General features: G+C 31.0%; 3 protein-coding genes across 8 annotated transcripts in view; 2 read left to right on the top strand and 1 right to left on the bottom strand.

Annotated features, from left to right (window-relative positions):
- Window positions 1–5,857: 5,857 nt before the first annotated feature.
- Window positions 5,858–8,734, top strand: LOC137806187 (metal tolerance protein 10). Its single transcript, XM_068606174.2, has 6 exons — window positions 5,858–6,105; window positions 6,216–6,328; window positions 6,648–6,893; window positions 7,139–7,219; window positions 7,362–7,592; window positions 8,114–8,734. Exons 1-6 carry the CDS (start codon window positions 5,922–5,924, stop codon window positions 8,459–8,461), a joined length of 1,203 nt encoding a protein of 400 aa, XP_068462275.1. The 5' UTR covers window positions 5,858–5,921; the 3' UTR covers window positions 8,462–8,734.
- A 918-nt stretch (window positions 8,735–9,652) lies between these two features.
- On the bottom strand, window positions 9,653–13,160 carry LOC137806186 (exosome complex exonuclease). Of its 6 annotated transcripts, none has more exons than XR_016519504.1 (6): window positions 13,004–13,138; window positions 11,022–12,357; window positions 10,440–10,622; window positions 10,307–10,366; window positions 10,109–10,205; window positions 9,653–9,970 (listed from the first exon to the last, which is right to left on the bottom strand). XR_016519504.1 is itself a non-coding variant. In XM_090300328.1 (2 exons), the coding sequence occupies exon 2, from the start codon at window positions 12,236–12,238 to the stop codon at window positions 10,979–10,981; it is 1,260 nt and encodes a 419-aa protein (XP_090156454.1). In that variant the 5' UTR covers window positions 12,239–12,259; window positions 13,004–13,160; the 3' UTR covers window positions 10,839–10,978. The 6 variants fall into 6 exon arrangements, 2 of the variants coding, with proteins under 2 accessions (XP_090156454.1, XP_090156453.1); XR_016519502.1 differs by having other exon boundaries at window positions 10,440–10,618; XR_016519501.1 differs by having other exon boundaries at window positions 9,653–10,205; window positions 10,440–10,618.
- Window positions 13,161–14,653: 1,493 nt separating this feature from the next.
- The window catches only part of LOC137806185 (mediator of RNA polymerase II transcription subunit), a 32,045-nt gene continuing 27,360 nt past the window's right edge, over window positions 14,654–19,338 (top strand). The window contains exons 1-5 of the mRNA XM_068606167.2: window positions 14,654–14,926; window positions 15,016–15,059; window positions 15,753–15,852; window positions 16,087–17,067; window positions 18,905–19,139. Coding sequence (XP_068462268.1) covers window positions 14,810–14,926; window positions 15,016–15,059; window positions 15,753–15,852; window positions 16,087–17,067; window positions 18,905–19,139 — 1,477 coding nt within the window. The 5' untranslated portion in view covers window positions 14,654–14,809. The remainder of the gene's footprint in view (window positions 14,927–15,015; window positions 15,060–15,752; window positions 15,853–16,086; window positions 17,068–18,904; window positions 19,140–19,338) is intronic.

Below are 19,338 nucleotides of genomic sequence, written 5' to 3'. Positions count from 1 at the left end.
ATTTTCTTGAAAGTTGATATTGAATAATGGATTTTGAAACTCTCTGTAAATGTGTAGTAGAGTTTTTTTTTTTTTTCAAATTTAAACTCACATTCCCTGTTTTTTTTTTATTACAATTACTTTCCTTTAAACAAATGTATAATGTTTTTAAAACTTTAGTTAGTGAATGTATAATAAGGATGACAGTGTGATGTTTTTACAAATAAAGAGAAAATTTATGTAAAAAATTTATAAAAATATAATTGTAATGTAATTCAAGAAAACGTCAAATGTTGGTGTTTCTCTTGAAAAATTACATTTGGAAGATTTTAAACAAAAATAAAGAGAAAGAAGGTGAAGAAGAAAAATGCAACTTAAAATCAAATATTGAAAAGTAAAGCATAGGAATTAATGTACATAACAAAAAAAAATAAAGAATTTTGAAATTGTAAATTTATTTATTTTAAAAGGTGAACTTATTAAAGAACTGATTCTGATTGCAAACTTTTATCACTAGTAGTCGAATTATTGTAAAAAAAATGTGTATTATACAAACTTCATTTTCTTTTGTTCTCTTCATGTACATGTTGAAAATATAAAATAAATTTAAGTTGAATCATTGCATCGATAAGTTTCAACCTAATGTGTATACAAAATATTTTTTAAAAGAATAAAACTTAAAGGCAATATAATAAAATTATAAAAGAAAAAATAAATAAATGAAACTGGTTTTATAATTTAAAATCAATTTATTCAACTGGGTTTGGAATTTTTATGTGAGAATTTTTATTATAAAATAAGTTAATTTTGACCAGAAAAAAAACAATTCAATTCATTTCTCACTCTTTTTTTATAAATATTTTAAAAAAATATCTAAATTAAATACAAGGATTTTTTATTTTTTTTTGAAAAGATAAGCAAAATTAATTGTAAAAGTCAAAAGTGTCCATCATGAAAGTTTAAAAATGTTAGTACTTGTCTTTATATTCACACAAGTAGTCACTTCAATTCAATTAAATTTATTAATTCCGCATGGTCATATTTTTATCCACATTTTTTTAACCAAATATTATTTAGTGTTTTAATCATTAACATAAAATTATTAAAAGGGTAACTTATGAAACTTCTTTAATGTGAAAATTCAAATAATTATGTGAAAGTTCAAATATTTTCGTCTAGGTAGTATTAAAAAGTCATTCAATTTTGCTTATTATATATTAGGTGATTCTAATTCACATTGGACAATCCTTGTCTAATATATTCTTTAATCATTTATTTACAATTTTTGTTTAATATATATTAACGATTTTTTATAGTTTATTTTTTTTTTATATATAAAAACTTTTTTTGTTAGACATCCTTATACAACTTGACATCTCAGTTAGGCTGACACCTCAAGTAATAACAATCATCTATCATTACATAAAAAAAATATTATTAAAAAAATACAAAAATATGGGAGATTAGACTAAAACAAATATGCTAACAAAAACGATACATAAATAAACTATGCCCTATTCATAAAGAATTTTAAAATCTATTATTCCAATAAAATAATTTTTTATTAATAAATCCTAAATACATGTTAGATAATCTTCCTTTAGTGTATGTTAAACGATTCTCTTCTCCTACCCACATTCAATTTAATTTAATCTTGTTGGCTTGTAGTGAGTTCAATTCAATTTAAAATTATTCAATTCAAAATTTAATCTTTTTGTTTTGAAGTTATACATTATTTAATAAATTGTTGTTATGCGAATAAATAATAAAGAATCTCAATGTATTTTGTTGGGCACAGGCTGATCCATTTTACTTACAAAGTTTTGTGCAGTTTGCAAATTAAAAACTCTTTAAAATGCAGGTTATACATACATACAGATTTTTTATAGTGCGAATTTTTGCTCTGTGAACTTAAACATGCAGATTTGTGTGCATATTCAACTTTACTTGCAAGTCTTAAAATGTTACATATAAAAAAATTACCATCACTATGAAAAAAACTTCATAACCATGGTGGAGAGAATTTTTATTAGTTTGAATTTCTGTCTTTTTTTTATTATTAATATAGTTGCACATCATTTAAAAGTTGAGGTTAAAGACACTTTATATCTTCTTCCTCCAACTTGTTAATGTGTCTTTTTTTAGAATAAAACTGTGATGAAATACCGATTTCCAAAACTGACAATACATCAAATCTAATGATTGACTCTAACAATACTATATCTCAAATTTGAGATCGAAAGAATACCCTTATTTTTTTTTATGTCCAATGTGTAAAAGCAAAAATGGTAGAAGAATGCATATCTGTGAACCCTTGAACAACATGAAAATAGAGAATGGGGTTGAAGTTGAGTCTTGACTTTTGAGGTGTTTGAAGGCAAACAGCTGTAGATGAATCCATTTGTCAACAAAATATTTTTTAGTTCATCATGGAATCATGGCGCAATTACCTCTATGTACAACTAAGAAAATAACGAAGGAATACCCTTAAAAGGATAATTTAAAAGCAAAATTTTTAAATATATTAAGTTTGATATTTTAAAAATAAATTAACAATCCTTTTAGTTTATATACTAAGGGTGAAAAATCTAGATTTAAAAAAGCTTAAACTTCCTCTAACTTTAAAAAAATAAAATCAATTTAGTTCCAAATTTTTAAAAGTTAAACGTAATCTCAACTTTTATAAAAGGCAAATTCTCTCTACATCTTCATACGTTTTTTTAATTCTAATAATACCATTTTGAGTATGGTGGAGATGGTAGTACTGTATTTTTCATTTCAACTGGTAGTGGTTGCTTATAGTAGTTGTTTGTGGTGACTTGTAGTGAACGTTGGTGGTTGGTTGAGGTAAATTTTGTAGTGCTTTTATTAGTGGTGATTGTGTTTTTGTTCGCTTATTTTTTTTCATTTTTTTGGAAGCCACAAAATCCAGAAAAAAAACAAGGTGCAAAAATGGAAAACTCAAAAAAAATTATCTTGATACCGAGGAACATCAAATTCAATGAATCTTCGTACTAACCTCTCACACACGCTCAATTAATGAAATTGTTCTTTCAAATGTTGTGGCTAGAAGAAATGTACGTTACTAGAAGGTGCACTTACGCTTCCTTTAAGGTTATTTAAAAAATTTAAAACTGACTTTTCATAAGTGCAAGATAAAGTTACAAAGTGGAGGGAGATTTTGCTCTTTAAAATAATTCAACGTGATGGTCCAAACTTTTCCAAAACGATCACATATAATTTTATGTGCACTAACAAAATTACTGAGATGAATATATTTTAATGATAGAATTTAACAGAAGAAACCATCATTAAATCGTTTTGAAATAATTTATAATTATATATATTAAACTTTTTAAAAATCTTGAGAGTAAGAATTAAAAAATAATGAAACCTTTTTTAAAAAATAATCCATTACTTCAATCCAACTTTAGTTTTTCATTTAAAAAAAAGTTCCCTTCATTTCTAAAACTTGGACAAAATCAACACTCCTGTTATTTTATAATAATGAAACATGTTACACTCACATTCAAAACAAATTGCTTTCAAAATTCAGTGATAAAAATTAATTAAGATATGAACTATCAGTAAAATGGAACAAAACTGTTTTTAAAAATCAGTATTCAGAATAGAATAATGCATATTTTATTAATTTCGTTATTAGTACTTCGTATTATTAATTTTTTATTGAATTTTTCGTTTCAATAATTTTGAAATATATTTTTTCATTTTGAATTGTGTTGTTAATTATATTTTTATTATCTATTTGTTATAAAATTTTATTTTATTTTCACAGTTTATCATTTAAATTTTAATATTTTATATTTTTTTACTGTTATAGAGATATTTAATTGTAATGTACATTGAATAGAAGATAATTCGTATAATTTTTCAAAAAATATGAGAATTTTTGTGTAATTACTCTTTTTCTTTTAAAAATAGAAGTTTTGGGTTTAAGTGTATCACATTTATAAAGGAGGAAGGGATTTCTATATAAGTTTTATAAATAAGAATGTATAGCGAGCGTTCAAAATTTTATTTCACTGATTGCTCAATTCATAAGGCTTTTTTATGCAAGAATTATGTACTCTAAAAGATACTTATTGAATGTGTTATATATGAGGAATGAGTTATAACACTTAAAAACATAATTAAATACAAATCAATTTTAGAGATAAAAAACAATTAGTTGTTATATTGACAAGATTAGATACTATATTAGAGACTAAATTCTTTTTTAATATCTAAATTTATTTTTATTATTCATAAATAGTTTCTAAATTGGTATCTAATTAATTAACTACCCATTAGCTACTAATTATTTAGATTTTAAAGTTGATATATAATTATATAACAATTTAGAAATTATTTATCAATAATAGAAACTAATTTAGATTTCAATAATTTTTTTTTAATTTAAAATAGTATATAATTTTGTCAATATAGCAACTAATTATTTTTTATCTTTAAAATTTGTTTTTATTTAATAATTTTCTTGCAGTGTAATTGTGGAATGTGGATTTTTGTATTGTTTAATTTAATTTAAGGTTAGGGTTTAAGATTTAGGGTTTAAGGTTTTTTTTTCTTCCAAGTCTTCTATTTCGGAAACTTTTTTTCTTACGAACAATCTCTATCCAAAATCACCCAAAATTGTTAAGGGTAATTTGGGTATTTAAAAAAATGGTAGGGGTGCAGGAAGAAAAATGGTAGGGGTGCAAAAGAAACATCTTACTTATGCAAAACGCAAATCTGGGTATCTGTTTTTAACTCAGAAGTGTCATGTCAGAAGAAAAAAAATTACATACATGACACATGCACAATACTTTTTTTAAAAAAAGAAGAAAAATGAACAGCTGCAACTCTGCATTTTATTTTTTAAAGTGTAACCATAGATGAATAAACTCATTTTGCTCATTATAATAATAATCATAATCTAAATATATATTATTTCATTTTAGCAAATTAAAAAAAGTAACAGAGAAGCTTATTAAAAGCTAAGAAGTCCAAACACGGATACAGACACGAATACGACACAGACACGGACACGGAGATACGGTTAAACTGAAGATTATAGGACACGGGACACAACAACTATATATAAATTAAAATGTAGTAATATATTTTGTTATATGAAAAAATATCAAGAAAAACATAATGTTTAACTTTTACTTTTTTGAGATTTTAATATTTTGTTTGAGATTTTATCATATTTTATCTGAGATTTAATGTGTAAGGGAAGAGGTCTTTAAAACACTAAACAATGTTTTTTTTCTAGCTTTTCTGACATGTTCAAGGAGAGAAACATGTCTCCTCCGACATATCCAGAAAGAGGACCGTTTCCGATCCAATAAAAAGCGTCTGACACCGTGTCGGACACACTTTCGCTGCGTGTCCATGTCCGCGATGTATCGGAAACACCAACTGCGTCTTTTTAGCCGTATCCGAGCTTCATAGATTAAACGCAATAAATTAATTCCAATAAGTCCATTTCAATCTAATAAATTAAGTTTAGGGTGCTTCCTCGTATCTAGGAAGAAGAATTAATTGCACTGCAAACAGAGGACAAAATTGATAGTTTTCTTCTTTTTTAATTAATAATCAGAAGTTGAATCTTCTTAAAAGAAATAAAATTGAATCTTAAAATGTGAACATTGAACACCACGCATATTCCTCTAAGTTGGATTGGATTCCGTTCATATTAACATTGATTACATCAACTGAAAGTCAATTTTTTCATAAGCATAGTATTGAAACAGACAAAGATATGGTTCATGCCAGAACAACAATGAAGCAATGTTCATGCCTTGTTTAATTTCATTATTATTATTCATTTGCAATCACCAAGTTTAAATATTCCATATTACCTACTATAGTAACCACTCCACTTGCTTTAGTTAATATATATAGCAAACACAAGTGCTTAGGATTGAAGCATAGCAGAGATGGGAACTGAACTTCGAACAGATTCCACTGACTACAGAACTGAGCTTCTTTCCCCAAACATAGCTGCAGAGAATGTGTCCATGGCTAGGCAACCTTCATGGAGGATCAGCATGGATGAACATCGCTTACCAGAAAGGCAAATGGAGTCTCATTTTGGCTTTGGACTCTTCATAAGAACACTAAGTATACATACATGAACTCATATATATGCATCAGTTGACTATTTTTTTTTTAATATTCTCTTTGGGAAAATTGCACTTTCTGAGATGAAATTTGCATGTTTATGATCTCAGAGAGGCAAAGGAAACTTGCTGAGTATTACAAGAGGCAGGAGAGGCTTCTTAAAGGGTATCAAGAAGTGGACTCATACACTGATTTGGGCATGTTACCAGGAACTATGACAGAGGTTTTTGAAAAAAAGATGAACTTTTGCTTGTTTATTGACTACTTTTTTTTGGGGGGAAAAGTGCTTTTTATTCACTTAATTTTGATGAATTTGGTTTTGTTTCTAATATTTTCAAATTGGGGAATGGGTTCTTCAAGTTTTGAAAATGTGCAATTTTTTGACTGTTTTCTGTCTTTCAACTTAATAGTTAGTGACTGGTTTTTTCGTCACGAAAGTGAAAAAAAAAACAAATTTAGTAAAAAGTAAATGGCCAAGAACATTTTCCTTAAAAGGGTGTGTTTGATGATGCATATGTGATTGGAAAATTTTGATTTATCAGGATGATATGAAGGAACTTGAAAGGAATGAGAGGGTGGCAATCTATGCATCTAACATAGGGAACATGGTGCTGTTTGTAGCAAAAGTGTATGCTTCCATTGAGAGTAGATCCCTGGCTGTTATTGCATCAACTCTGGACTCACTGTTGGATCTCTTGTCAGGATTTATACTTTGGTTCACTGCTTATGCTATGAAAAAACCAAATCATCATCAATACCCCATTGGCAAGAACAGAATGCAACCTGTGGTAACTGTTTTTTTTTCATTTAGAACATTGACATTTTGACATTAGATTCATTTCTTCATATATATCTATAGCACTTCATTTAAGCTCATTTTTTTAGCATTATTGCTTCATATATATGCAGTACCAAACATGCACAAAAAATGAACTTAGAACAAAGACTAGTTCCTTATTATGATGACACCTTTTGATTATCTGATAAACTTGTTTTTGTGTTTCTCAATTCTTGTTTTAATATATTTGGACAGGGTATAGTTGTGTTCGCATCAGTTATGGCAACTCTGGGATTGCAAATATTGTTTGAATCAGGAAGAGAAATCATCACAAAGGTATAAAGTGATGCAAAAAATCATGATGGAGATTGAAAATTTATGTTTTATGAAATGATAAAAGAAGATTAGCATATGTAACTAACTAGCATTGCTTGATAGATTCTGTGTATTAACACAATGTATGCTTCATTTATAACAGGCTCAACCTGAGAGGGATCCAGTGAAAGAAAAGTGGATGATAGGGATTATGGTGACAGCCACTGTGGTAAAAGTTGCACTCATGACTTACTGTCGCAGGTTCAAGAATGAAATAGTGAGGGCCTATGCTCAGGACCATTTCTTTGATGTCATTACAAACTCCATTGGTCTAGCCACTGCAGTTCTAGCCATCAAATTCTACTGGTGGATTGACCCTCTTGGAGCCATCCTGGTATATGTTCTTAACTTTTTAAACATTTAATCACACAAGCAAGGCTTAAATGCAAATGTTACATATATTTAGGGGTATGATGAAAAGTAATAACATGTATTAGAATAAACTCTATAGGTCAAGTCTCTTTTTTCCAACAACAAATCTCATCTTTAAGCTGATGCAGACTGGGTAATTGTTTAGATACCAAAACATTAACTATTGGCTTTTGTGTTTTCCTAAGTGATTCTCTAGAAGTCTATCAAAGTACCATGTTCAAGTCTTCAGTAGAATCAAAATATAGTGTTTCATCTTTGGTGGTCAATGAAGTAGTTTGACCACAACCATTACTCAGTGCCTTCAACATTTCATTAGCAATAAGAATCATCAACATTTATTCTTCAACTTCAGAGAATATTAGAATAAAATATAATTATATATTATAGATATTATATATAGTCACTTATCATGTTTCCTTCTCTTTTCAATTAATTAGTATATTTACTATTATATAGTTTTCAACTTATTGCACATGTATGCAGATAGCTTTATATACAATCAGTAACTGGGCAAAAACAGTGATGGAGAATGTGTGGTCATTGATTGGTAAAACAGCCCCAGCAGAATACCTTGCAAAGCTAACATATCTGTGTTGGAACCATAACAAGGACATCACCTTCATAGAAACTGTGAGAGCCTACACATTTGGGTCCAATTACTTTGTGGAGGTAGACATTGTGGTGTCAGAAGAAATGTCACTTGTTCAAGCACATGACATTGGAGAGACACTTCAAGATAAGCTTGAAAAACTCCCAGAAGTTGAGAGAGCCTTTGTCCACATTGACTTCAACAGAACTCATAAACTGGAGCACAAGCCCAAGGTGGTGTAGAAAACCAAGAAAACTTAATGTTTTAAGATTTAGTACTATGGATTTGGTTAGAATCTAGGTTTTATATTGTTTAGTAATTGTGGATTATCATTTTCCTTGTGAAACATGTATTTTGTGAAAATTTTGTTGCAAAAATATTATGAGGGGTAAACAAGTGGAATTTTAATGTACATTTGTTTTACTCACATTATATTCATTATCATTGAAATAAAAAATAATATGTAATGATTTTTCTCTTTCATTTTAGTGACTAAAGTTCAGTAGTTTATCTGCTCTGATCCTTTAACAGGTTTCTTTATCTATATGTGTAAAATAAAAATAATAATCTTTACTTTTTTCTTTTTCTACTATTATGCAATTCAAAACTAATATAAAATATTTATTTCATAATAGGTGAAATATTTTGCTAGTAATTATTTACATGTAAAATAATAAATATACATAATTGTAAAATACAAGTTGTGTGTAATTATTTCCTGTAAATAGCATTCTGATAAAAATAAATATTTAAGAAATAATATCTAAATTATTGTTCACAGTCTATTAAAAATAAATTATGTGATTATCTTATTCATAAAATTTAACAAAAAAAATTACTAATTTAATTATGCACTTAAAAATAATCTTGACTATCTTAACTTCAAAAACCATTATTACATTAGTTATCTTCATTTGTTTCGTTTCAACACTAAATTAACCATAGTTACTAATGAAATTAAAAAAAAAAAAACACTAAAGAAATGTCAAGAATGTGAAACTAACAAAATGTAGGAAAAAAAAACAAAATTATGACAATGTTTCTAAGAACATAAAACATATTTAAACCCTTTGTTTTAAATATTTTTCTAGAGTTTATCCCTTCTCAATAATTGAACTTCGTTCTGTTTCTCATTTACATGCTTCATAGTAGAATGATTCTCCCCTATTCATTCAATCTGTATAATGGTACTTCCCTAATTATTTTATAATTACAACAACGTAACCGAGTCCATAAGCAACAGAATCGTTCCTATTACTTTCCAGGGCCACTGCAATATGTTTGATAAAATGCCTGAGATAAACCAACTATCTTCTCTTTACGTGCATTTGATACAAGTAGTAACAACTTATGTCATTTAACCAAGTGATGCAAGTTTCGAATCTGGATAATGTAACTTAAATATAGTATGAACTATGTTAGAAGAAGAATACCCACATGGCGCTAATGTGCCCCCCACTAAGCAGTTGCCAATGGAAACATTGAAAGAGAATTTTTCATAAAAAGTGTATGCACTACTCAACTTGAAGGTGTAATACTGCATTAAATGGATTTAAACAGCTGAAAAGAGACAATACTTACGACTTGTACCAAACAAATACTATATCAGTTGGAAGAGCATTTGTATAACATCCTCGATTGTTATCTGGATTGCTTCACAGTTTAACCATATAATCCCACCTTATAATTCCATACATTATTGGTGGTACCTTTGACTACCTCAGTGTTATTCTTTGGTGATACCAACTGAACTGGACCACAAACACCGACAGGGACATTGTCAAAGTAGGCACCATAGTTACGCTTGAATGAGATCACTAATAGTTACCAAAAAGAACACCAATGCTGACATAATTAATGCCTTTATGAGATGTGTGCTTGTTACTTACAGGTAAACCAATAGTGCCACTGAGTTGATTTATCTCAAATTGATCTAGACTCGTAGGTGAATGAATGAGTGTTGCCCATTTTGAGTATACTAGTAATCTGGGAGTACATAAATAAAATGAAGAATATATGATTTCAATTTGGTGAGCTTTTCTTCTAAAAATGAGAAGTGGGTAAGAAATTTTACAGTTAGGACTTACTGTTTGCCCATTGGAGTTCACTCTTGGCTTAGCATCATGGACCAAATAGGGTCATCAACTCTGACCAAAGTTTTGCCTCAGGTTAGAATAGTTTAATATCCAAAAATCTGAGGTAAGAAAATACAATTATTACCTTGCAATGAAACATACGTAATCACTTTATCTTTTGTGACAACCTTTAATCCAAAAGTTGAGGAGCCCAGAGAGAAACCAAAGAGTCCATCTTTCATTTGCATATAGGGCTAACGCCTCCATTGTGAGTTCAATTTGACCCAGGTATTACAATTCGCACCTTGGAAAATAAGTTCTTGTCTAGCTTTCCAAATATACCACAAGGCATCACACAACATTTTTAAAGCAAAGGAAGGATTAATCCTTGTACACCATTGAAAAGCAAAAAGAAAAACATAACCGTATAATCTATTTGCTAGTATGCTACGTAATCAATAACAATAATTTATCCAATAGTTACTAGTATAAAAAAATTAAACTAATTATTTTGCTCTATAGAGTTCATTTTAAAGGGAGATGGTTGCTTAAGAAAACTTCTTTGACTTTGATTGAATTACCTAAACACTTTGCAAATTTGGGTTGCCATTGGCAACTGCTAAGTGGGGGACAAATTAGCGCAGTGAAGTTCGATCAAATAATGTAGTGTATAATAATCTCTATTCAGAGGCAAATTCCATGCACAAAGTACGTGTTACCTCTATACCTAAGAATTCTACTGTCTGCTCCAACACACCACATATGGCCCTGCAAGTCCAAATGCCCTTTCATTTCAGCCATTTCCCACACAAACTTGAAAATCCCAAGTGCCCGGTCCAACTGCTTCACACCACGCCCAACCATCTTCTCACTATCTGAAGTCAAGATTCTTCCCATAAACAAGCAAAACTTGCCATCCTTTCCATTTGCATTGACCCCACCACACATGTCTACTTCAATATCTACTACCCTTCCATAGAGGTAATACAGTAATAGAGTGAATACGCAACGAGAGGAGTGACCCAACATTTTGGAAAGCTTCTTCCTCACCAGGCTTTCTTGATGCTGAGCGTCCTTATATCCGACAGTGTTGTCAACTGAAACATCCCTTATGTGCAAAAGCCCCTCCTTCATGATCTCAGCCTTAGCTACATGCAACTTCAACCTCGTTTCCTTTTTACAGCATTCAATCAGATCAGTGAACATCACAAGAACATCTTCCCACCTCCGTGAGTCAAAGGAATCAACCATTTTAGAAGATGAAAGCTTCATCCATGAAGAAGACCCTGGATCCGAAACCACACCAATTTCAGTCAGAAAGTTCAAACAGCTATGAACAATTTGGCCACCCAACAAAGCATCATTGTTTAAGCCCCGAGAAGACAAACAATCCAAATCAACTGCAAAACCATTCAGAACTTCTTTAAGTGCACCAGTCCATATGCGATGCTGAGTAACCTGGGAGCACACTTTTAGACGAACCAACTTCCTTTGTTGAGCAGAAACACTAAGAAAGTTGCTCACTTTGGATAGTGAATCAACCACCATAGGCTCTCTTTCAGTCGCTTTACCAAAAGGGGTAAAGGATCCATGTTTTGCATTTGAAACAAAAGAGGCCACAACACGTTTCATTTTGTGCTGAACATATGACGACCCAACATACCCGCGTACAAGGGTCTTGAAGGTACACATTTCACGCTCAATGTCATCATCAAAAAGTACTGAATTGCTCCTTACATCAATAAGTCTACCATTAACCGCATCCACATTTGCAAGTAAATGGGTCAATTCTTTCACCTTGGGAAACTCATTCTGATACCATTGCAAGCTGGCAGCGTCCTTTGAAGTGTGATAAAAAATCGAGTTCAGGTAGGAGGCTGCAAACTTGTTGGTTCTAATAAAATGGTTTCCACAGTAAAGTAGCTCCAAAAATCTACAACCCATTGTGCCGAAACTAAGAGTCACCTTCGAATTTCCAAGCAAGTAAAACAAGAGTCAAATGACTGTGTAAGCATATGTAAGTGTTTTCTTTCAGGCATTCTGCCAAACATATTGCAGTGGCCCTGAAAAGTAAAACGAACAGGGAACACTTCCATGAGTATGCCCCATACACGTTGTAACCATAATATAGTAAAAGAGAGCAGTGTGATAGAGAGTGACAGAGGCGTGATTATTAGCAATCGGCCATATCAAACACTTTCATCTTTGGAAGAAATAAACTAGGGCTGGTGAATGGGGAAGAATCATTCTACGGGGAAGTATATGTGAAAAATTGAGATAGACGGAAGTATATGTAAGAATCAAACAAACAATACCCAACGAGGTAATGCTTAAAAAAAAAAAGCTTGATCCATTTTGCAAGTTCTTCTCTGTGACCCAGATGAACGATTTGACTTCCACACAACACAGGAATAAAACAAAGCAAGAGTTGTTAGGAGGGTGACCTTGCTTTGGAGGCAAGGCTGCGATACATGATAAATGTGGAATGGAGAGAAAAAGGTAAAGAAAATGCAGCAATAAAGCACCCAATGAAAATGCAAAATGAGAGAAGGAAGAGAGTGTGTGTGGGGTTTATGAAATTGCAAGTTTTTTTATTGTTAAATTGAAATTGAATCAGTCCTATTTTAAATTTCAATACTGAAAGCAGAAATTGAGAATTGGATAAAACCCTAAGCAAAATAAATGAGAAAGGGAAGAGATGAATGGTACCAAGCAAACCACACGCAATTCAGCTTCGGCGGTGACAGAGTGAAGAAACCCACTGCTTGGGGTTCATGAGGAGGAAGAAGCGAAGAACCACAGTGGAGGGAAAATAGCAGCACTGTTTCCTCTCTTCAATTCAAGAGGATTGCAATCTTATAAGTACGAAAAAAAACACCTATAATTTTTATTTAATTAAATAATACTGATACAACCTTTGTACACCAAACACTCCTTCTAAATTTTGTGTTGACACTCGTATAACAAGTATCCATAAGTGTGAATTCAAAAAATTATTTGTTAAATTTATGATAATTCTAGTATGATTCTAATGTAATTTTATAAATAAAAATATATATTAATTTTAAAAATAGAGTCAAATAATGTCTATGTGTGGATGTCAATAAATTTTTAACATGAATGATGTTCAACATGAAATATTTGTAGATACTAAACAAAATGATGAAATGTGATTATATGTTAATTGAATTAGATGAAATATGTCAAATCATAGATTTGTGATTGCATTTATTGAAATCTAAAATTATATTAAAAGTCTTCAAAATTCTAGCTTTACCTTGCCTTCTTATTTTGTGTTGATTGTATTTTACATGGGAATATAGATTATGTAATATAGATTACATGTGGGTTGTTTCTTCATGCACCTCCATATATTATTTTTCACCTCCATACATTTTTCATATTTCGAAAAATATCTCTCTGTAATATTTCAGATTATGTAATTTGAAAGTTTTTTTTCAAATTTGTAATTATCTTCCGGATTACATAATCCAAAAGCCTTTCTTCAGATGCATGATTAGTTTTTTGGATTATGTAATCCGGAAGTCTCTTTTAGCTTCCGAATTACATAATCCGAAAGTTTTTTTTTTTCAAATGAGTGTCTAAATTACATAATCCAAAAACCATTCTATGAAGATGACACAATAAGGTTAAAAAGATATTTTTACGTTACGTATGGAATGACAGAAGAACATGTGTAGATGTGTAGGAAGAAATAGTCCTACATGTTATGTACCTCAGTAGCAAGGAACTAAGGTGTTAACATAAAAAAGTGGAGAAATATTTTATCCTTTGATGTATTTATTAAAAATTCATATAGAAAGAAATAATATTTTATAATATAATATTAAAAGTATATAAATTATACGTATGTATAGCTATATATTAAATTGTACATATAATTATTAAATAAGATAAATGAAGATATTATAAATATTAAAATCAAATGAGTATTTTTTAAATTTAAAATGATAAAAAACAAAGAAAAATATTTACTGAAATTAAAACCAAAATTCATAAATTATATATGGACTCAAACAAATATTTTACATTTTATAAAATAAAAAGCAGATAAACAACTTGAATCCAAAATCAAAACTCTCTCATTTGATGCAAATTAAAAAAAATTATACACATATATATAAATATAAAGTTAAAAGAAAAAATTATAAATAATGCTTCAAATTTTTAAATTAATAACATCAGTAATTTTTTTTTACAAATTTCAATCATCATCCCAAAAATACATAAATAAAAATATTTTTTCTCACAAAATAACTGAAATTTTAGAAATTTTCCTACTCCTCTCGAAAGACAAAGACATAGAAAGAAATGAAAAGACCCGACTCGACCCGACCCGTGTGAGGATCCATCGCAATCACGTTGAATAACCCAAATAGCTTTTCTCAGTGGCGCAATTCTGAGCAGAAGTTCAGCGTTCGAACAACGTATTCAACCAGACAAATATAAGAAGAATCTCTCGATTGCACACTGCAATTGAATGAAAGGCGAAGAATGGATCAATCACAGAATCCGCGTGCAGCCACATCGACAACACCGTCGCGCTCTTTCCAGTTCCACCCTGCTCGTGGCCCCATTCTCGATCTCTTCAACCTCTACTTAGGACTCGGCGTATTTTCTCTTCCTCTCTTCTTCTTCTTCTTCTTCTTCTCTTTCTCCTTGTTTTTCTTTTTCACTCTCACTTCTTTTCATTCTCACAGCGAAATAGCCGCAACAAACCCGAAGACTCACTGCGCGACCCGCCGTAAGTTCTCTCACTGCAATTTTCACGGTTTTTTTTAAAATTTGCTGCTGGAACTTTTAGTGTTTGTATTTGCGCGTGTGATTTCTGACGTGAAGAACTGTTTTCACTTAATGCTTTATGTTGTTATAGGTTTTTCGATATTGCAATGTTCGAATGCTTTTTAATTCTACATCTGCACAATAATAGTTGTCATAATTATTATGGTTTTTACAGCGCTTTGTTTTCTGAATTACTTATTGTGCTTAGTTCGGAATGATTATTTTCCAATTCAGCTCTTTTTTTTTAAAAAAAATTTTCCAAGGTCGGCGAATAAGAATTGTGTGAAAATTTTCGCGTGATTTTTACAATATTTAGGGTCGATTAGATAAACCTGTTTAAAAACACATATATTTTGCAATATTTAGGGTATGAGTAGATGAACTTCTTCAAAGAAGAGAAGTTGAATTAAACTTGTCCATGAGTTGAAGTTAACTTATTAACAAGCTAATTTATAGAAATTTTATCACATCAACTTTTTTTAGAAGGTGATTTTTAACTTCAATTTTCTTGTGTAAGAAACTTATTTAATCGTTTTTTTTCTTCTTATTTTGTCCTTCAAGAATATGCATAATGATGTGTAGGGTTGCGTGATATGTTTTGGTTTTGTGTTTTTTCAGCTTCTTACATTTTCAGAGTTGGAATGATTAATTTCAGGAACAAGACTCAAAAACGTGTACATGCACTTAATCGGGAGCTTCCTCCACCAAATGAGCAATTCATTCTAGATTTTGAGCAACTCCAGAGCCAGTTTCCTGTGAGTTTGAAATTATACGGTGCAATTTTTGTTGTGTTGACTTTGATTTGTCTTAATTTAATGGGGAACATGACATTTTATTTTATTTCAGAAGGATTGAGTCACTAATAGTTTGTCCATAAGCGTGATTTACTACAAAATTTGTGGTATTGATTGATTTGTGCAGTGGACTTCGCCATGTGGTAAAAACTTGGTTGATGTTGTTTATTTGTTGATTATGTGTTTTCCTTTCAGGACCAAGATCAATTACGTTCTGTTACAGAAGCAATTCTTATATCCCTAGTAGTGCAGTGCAGTGGCCATGGACCAAGGGCAGACTTTCTTCTTTTTGTTTTACGGAGTTTATGTGGTATTGGATGCATTAATTGGGACTCCCTTCTGCAGTCCCTTCTTTCTTCGGTTTCTTCTGCAGAATTGCCTGTTGGTCAACTAAATCAAGCAGTGCCAACTGTTTCCTCATCGAGCTTATCACAGACAGGAATGCTGCCACCTCCAAGCACGATTGCTAATTCTTCTAATTTTCAGTCTTCGAATCCTGCATCTCCTTTGACAGCTGTTCATACTATTGGCTCCCCTGCACAGTCAACAATTGAATCATTATCATGTGCAGCTATGTCTCCTGTCAAATCATCTGATATTTCCTCTGCTGGACAACAATCTAAACTGAGAGGTAGTTCAGCCATTAGAAATAATGATATCAGTAATAGTAGCCTTCGTCAGCTATGTTGCAAGATTATTTTAATTGGTCTCGAGTTCAGTTTAAAACCAGTGACATATGCGGAAATCTTCAACCATATGCTGAATTGGTTGGTGAATTGGGACCAGAGGCAACAGGGAATGGATGAATCTGATGTAATAAAATCTTGGAGACCTGACAAAGCCGTAATTGCATGGCTACACAGTTGTTTGGATGTGATTTGGCTTTTAGTTGATGAGGGAAAATGTCGGGTACCCTTCTATGAATTGTTACGTAGTGATTTGCAATTCATAGAGAATATTCCTGACGATGAAGCACTGTTCACTCTTATCTTGGAGATCCATAGGAGACGAGATATGATGGCTATGCACATGCAAATGTTAGATCAACATCTACATTGCCCTACATTTGGGACTCATCGGATCCTGAGTCAAACGACACATGTTTCAGGTGAAACCCACATGCGACTATCACCAATTACATATTCAAGTGTACTTGGAGAACCATTGCATGGAGAGGTGATGAATCTAATTTCCATTTCAAGATGTTCATTAGTGATGTATAAACATGTTTTTAAATACTAAGTACTATTATAATCATCATCGGGAAAATTATCAGAGAACTAGTTAAGCATAGAAGTGTATGCTATTAAGTACGTGACAGATGTCTTTGATAACTTGCTTTACTCATGATATCTTGTAATTTGGACAATATAGATACTTATAACAACACTTTCTATCTCTAGTTGAAAAGATAAATATAATGATTGTTTTCTGCTCTATTACTTGTACTGAAATTTGAACTATAATATTTTGAGGCATCGGTATTTAGGAAGTAACCACTTAGTCGACCAAGACTTACATACCAAAAAAAATTTAGCGAAAAACTGTTTCAAATAAGGGCCAAGGAACTTGCATTGATTAAAGAATATCTAAATTATATATGTATTATTAGTAATGTTTTTATTTATTCTTGTATCATATCTTTATTAAGTATATCAAATTTCCTCTATTTATTGCATTGATTCCATTTTCTCAATATAATAAAGTATCCGTGCTGTCTCAGAAATACTCTGTTTCAGCTCAATGTCTCTCTCTTTCCTTTATTTTAACAATTCCCATTTAAAGTGAAGTTGTTGATTTAGGATATCCCCCAGTTTAAATCTACTTTTGGATTTTTCTTACCGATATTGTGACTACTATTTGATTAGTGCTAGCAGATTTAAGTAAAAAATTATGAGAATTGTCTATTCTTAAGCTCGATTTATTCATTGAGATCATATATTTTATTTGAAAATGCTTTTGATATGTGGCTGTGTTAGGCAGGAAAATAAGGACAGTACTTGGAGGGTGTATCATAGAAGGAAATTTAAAAATAAGGGATAAGGGGGTTAGTTAGTTGTTACAGGGGATCTATAAATAAAGACCAACCTGCTGTGAGGAGGGGTAGCGGATTTGTTGTGTAAAGTTGACAGGATCAAGCCTGTGTGAAAGGAGCTATACTCCTTTGTAATTCTTTTGTGAATTCTAAACAGTACTGGAATAAAACAGAGTTTTCTTTCTTTTTGCTGTGTTCGTGAGGGAGTGTTAGTTTTTCTTTTGGGAACCTAACAGGCTGATTGTGACATCCATCAACTAGCATAAAGTGTAGCATTGTTGATAACTTCAGTATGAAGTATGGTTCTGTATTTTAGTTTTTTAGAAGATGTACAGAGCTGTGAATCTCAAAACTGATAATTTGATGGCTATTGTGTGCTGAACATCCTCGTTCATGAAAGAGTTAGATGGTTTCACACAAGTTCTTACATTATGAAATATCAATTGGAGGTGTAGACTTAATTGATGTGTAATAGTGATGCTTTGCTATATGGCTTCATCTATTGTGAGATCTATCCTCCTCTGGCAATCACACTTTCATTAAATATGTAAATGCTTATATTTTTATTTTTATGCATGACTTCACCTCCTTAATATGGAATGGCTATATTGGGTTTGATTCATCTATTGTGTATAGACATATGCTAATAATTTATTTCTACAATCCATTTTGTATTTGTGATTGATGGCACTTGTTTACCTGCCTTCTCTTCACTATTTCATTATTCTTGTCTATATGATTAATTCTCACGGAAAGTCCAATGACATTTCTCATATTTAATTCTTCTTGTTTCCTGTCATATACTATGTTTTATTGGAATGTATTTTCATATTTTACATTTATTTCTTTTAATTACTTGAATGTAGTTGACAGGTATGCAAATATTGTCTGTAACATACTAACATCTATCTAAGCTATTTTACACTTGACGAGAAGTTGTCCTGGATTGGTAATTTTGTCACTTAATTCTGTCTATAGGATATTGCATCCTCTATTCAGAAGGGAAGTTTGGACTGGGAAAGAGCTGTACGCTGTATAAGGCATGCTCTTCGTACTACACCATCACCTGATTGGTGGAGACGTGTGCTGGTGCTGGCGCCTTGCTATAGGCCTTCATCTCAAATGCCTACTGCTGGTGCTGTATTTTCTTCGGAGATGATCTGTGAAGCAACTATTAATAGAATTGTTGAACTATTGAAAATGACAAATTCAGGCAATAATCTTTTATCTTGCTCTTTATACGTGTGTATTAGCTGTGTTGTATCATAGAGTGCTTATTAGGTATTGGTGGATAGATAAGTAGATTTAAATTGCACTTTGTTATGAGTTAGCCTTAAAACAAGTTTAGAAAAGGTCTGTACATTAATAATTGTATTTTGTACATTCACTAATCATTTTATGGGTAAATGACT

This window comes from Phaseolus vulgaris, chromosome 3 (genome assembly GCF_051622355.1).
Source record: "Phaseolus vulgaris cultivar YP4 chromosome 3, ASM5162235v1, whole genome shotgun sequence".
NCBI classification, from domain to species: Eukaryota; Viridiplantae; Streptophyta; class Magnoliopsida; order Fabales; family Fabaceae; genus Phaseolus; species Phaseolus vulgaris.
Note: the sequence above shows the minus strand (reverse complement) of the source record. Positions and strands in the feature narration are given on the sequence as shown.

Excerpts from the sequence above, each read along its gene's own strand:
- LOC137806187 (XM_068606174.2), top strand. The coding sequence starts at position 5,922 with ATGGGAACTGAACTTCGAACAGATTCCACTGACTACAGAACTGAGCTT. Across the intron at positions 6,329-6,647 it reads TACCAGGAACTATGACAGAG|GATGATATGAAGGAACTTGA; the intron begins GTTTTTGAAAAA and ends TTGATTTATCAG. Across the intron at positions 7,593-8,113 it reads ACCCTCTTGGAGCCATCCTG|ATAGCTTTATATACAATCAG; the intron begins GTATATGTTCTT and ends ACATGTATGCAG.
- LOC137806186 (XM_090300328.1), bottom strand. The coding sequence starts at position 12,238 with ATGGGTTGTAGATTTTTGGAGCTACTTTACTGTGGAAACCATTTTATT.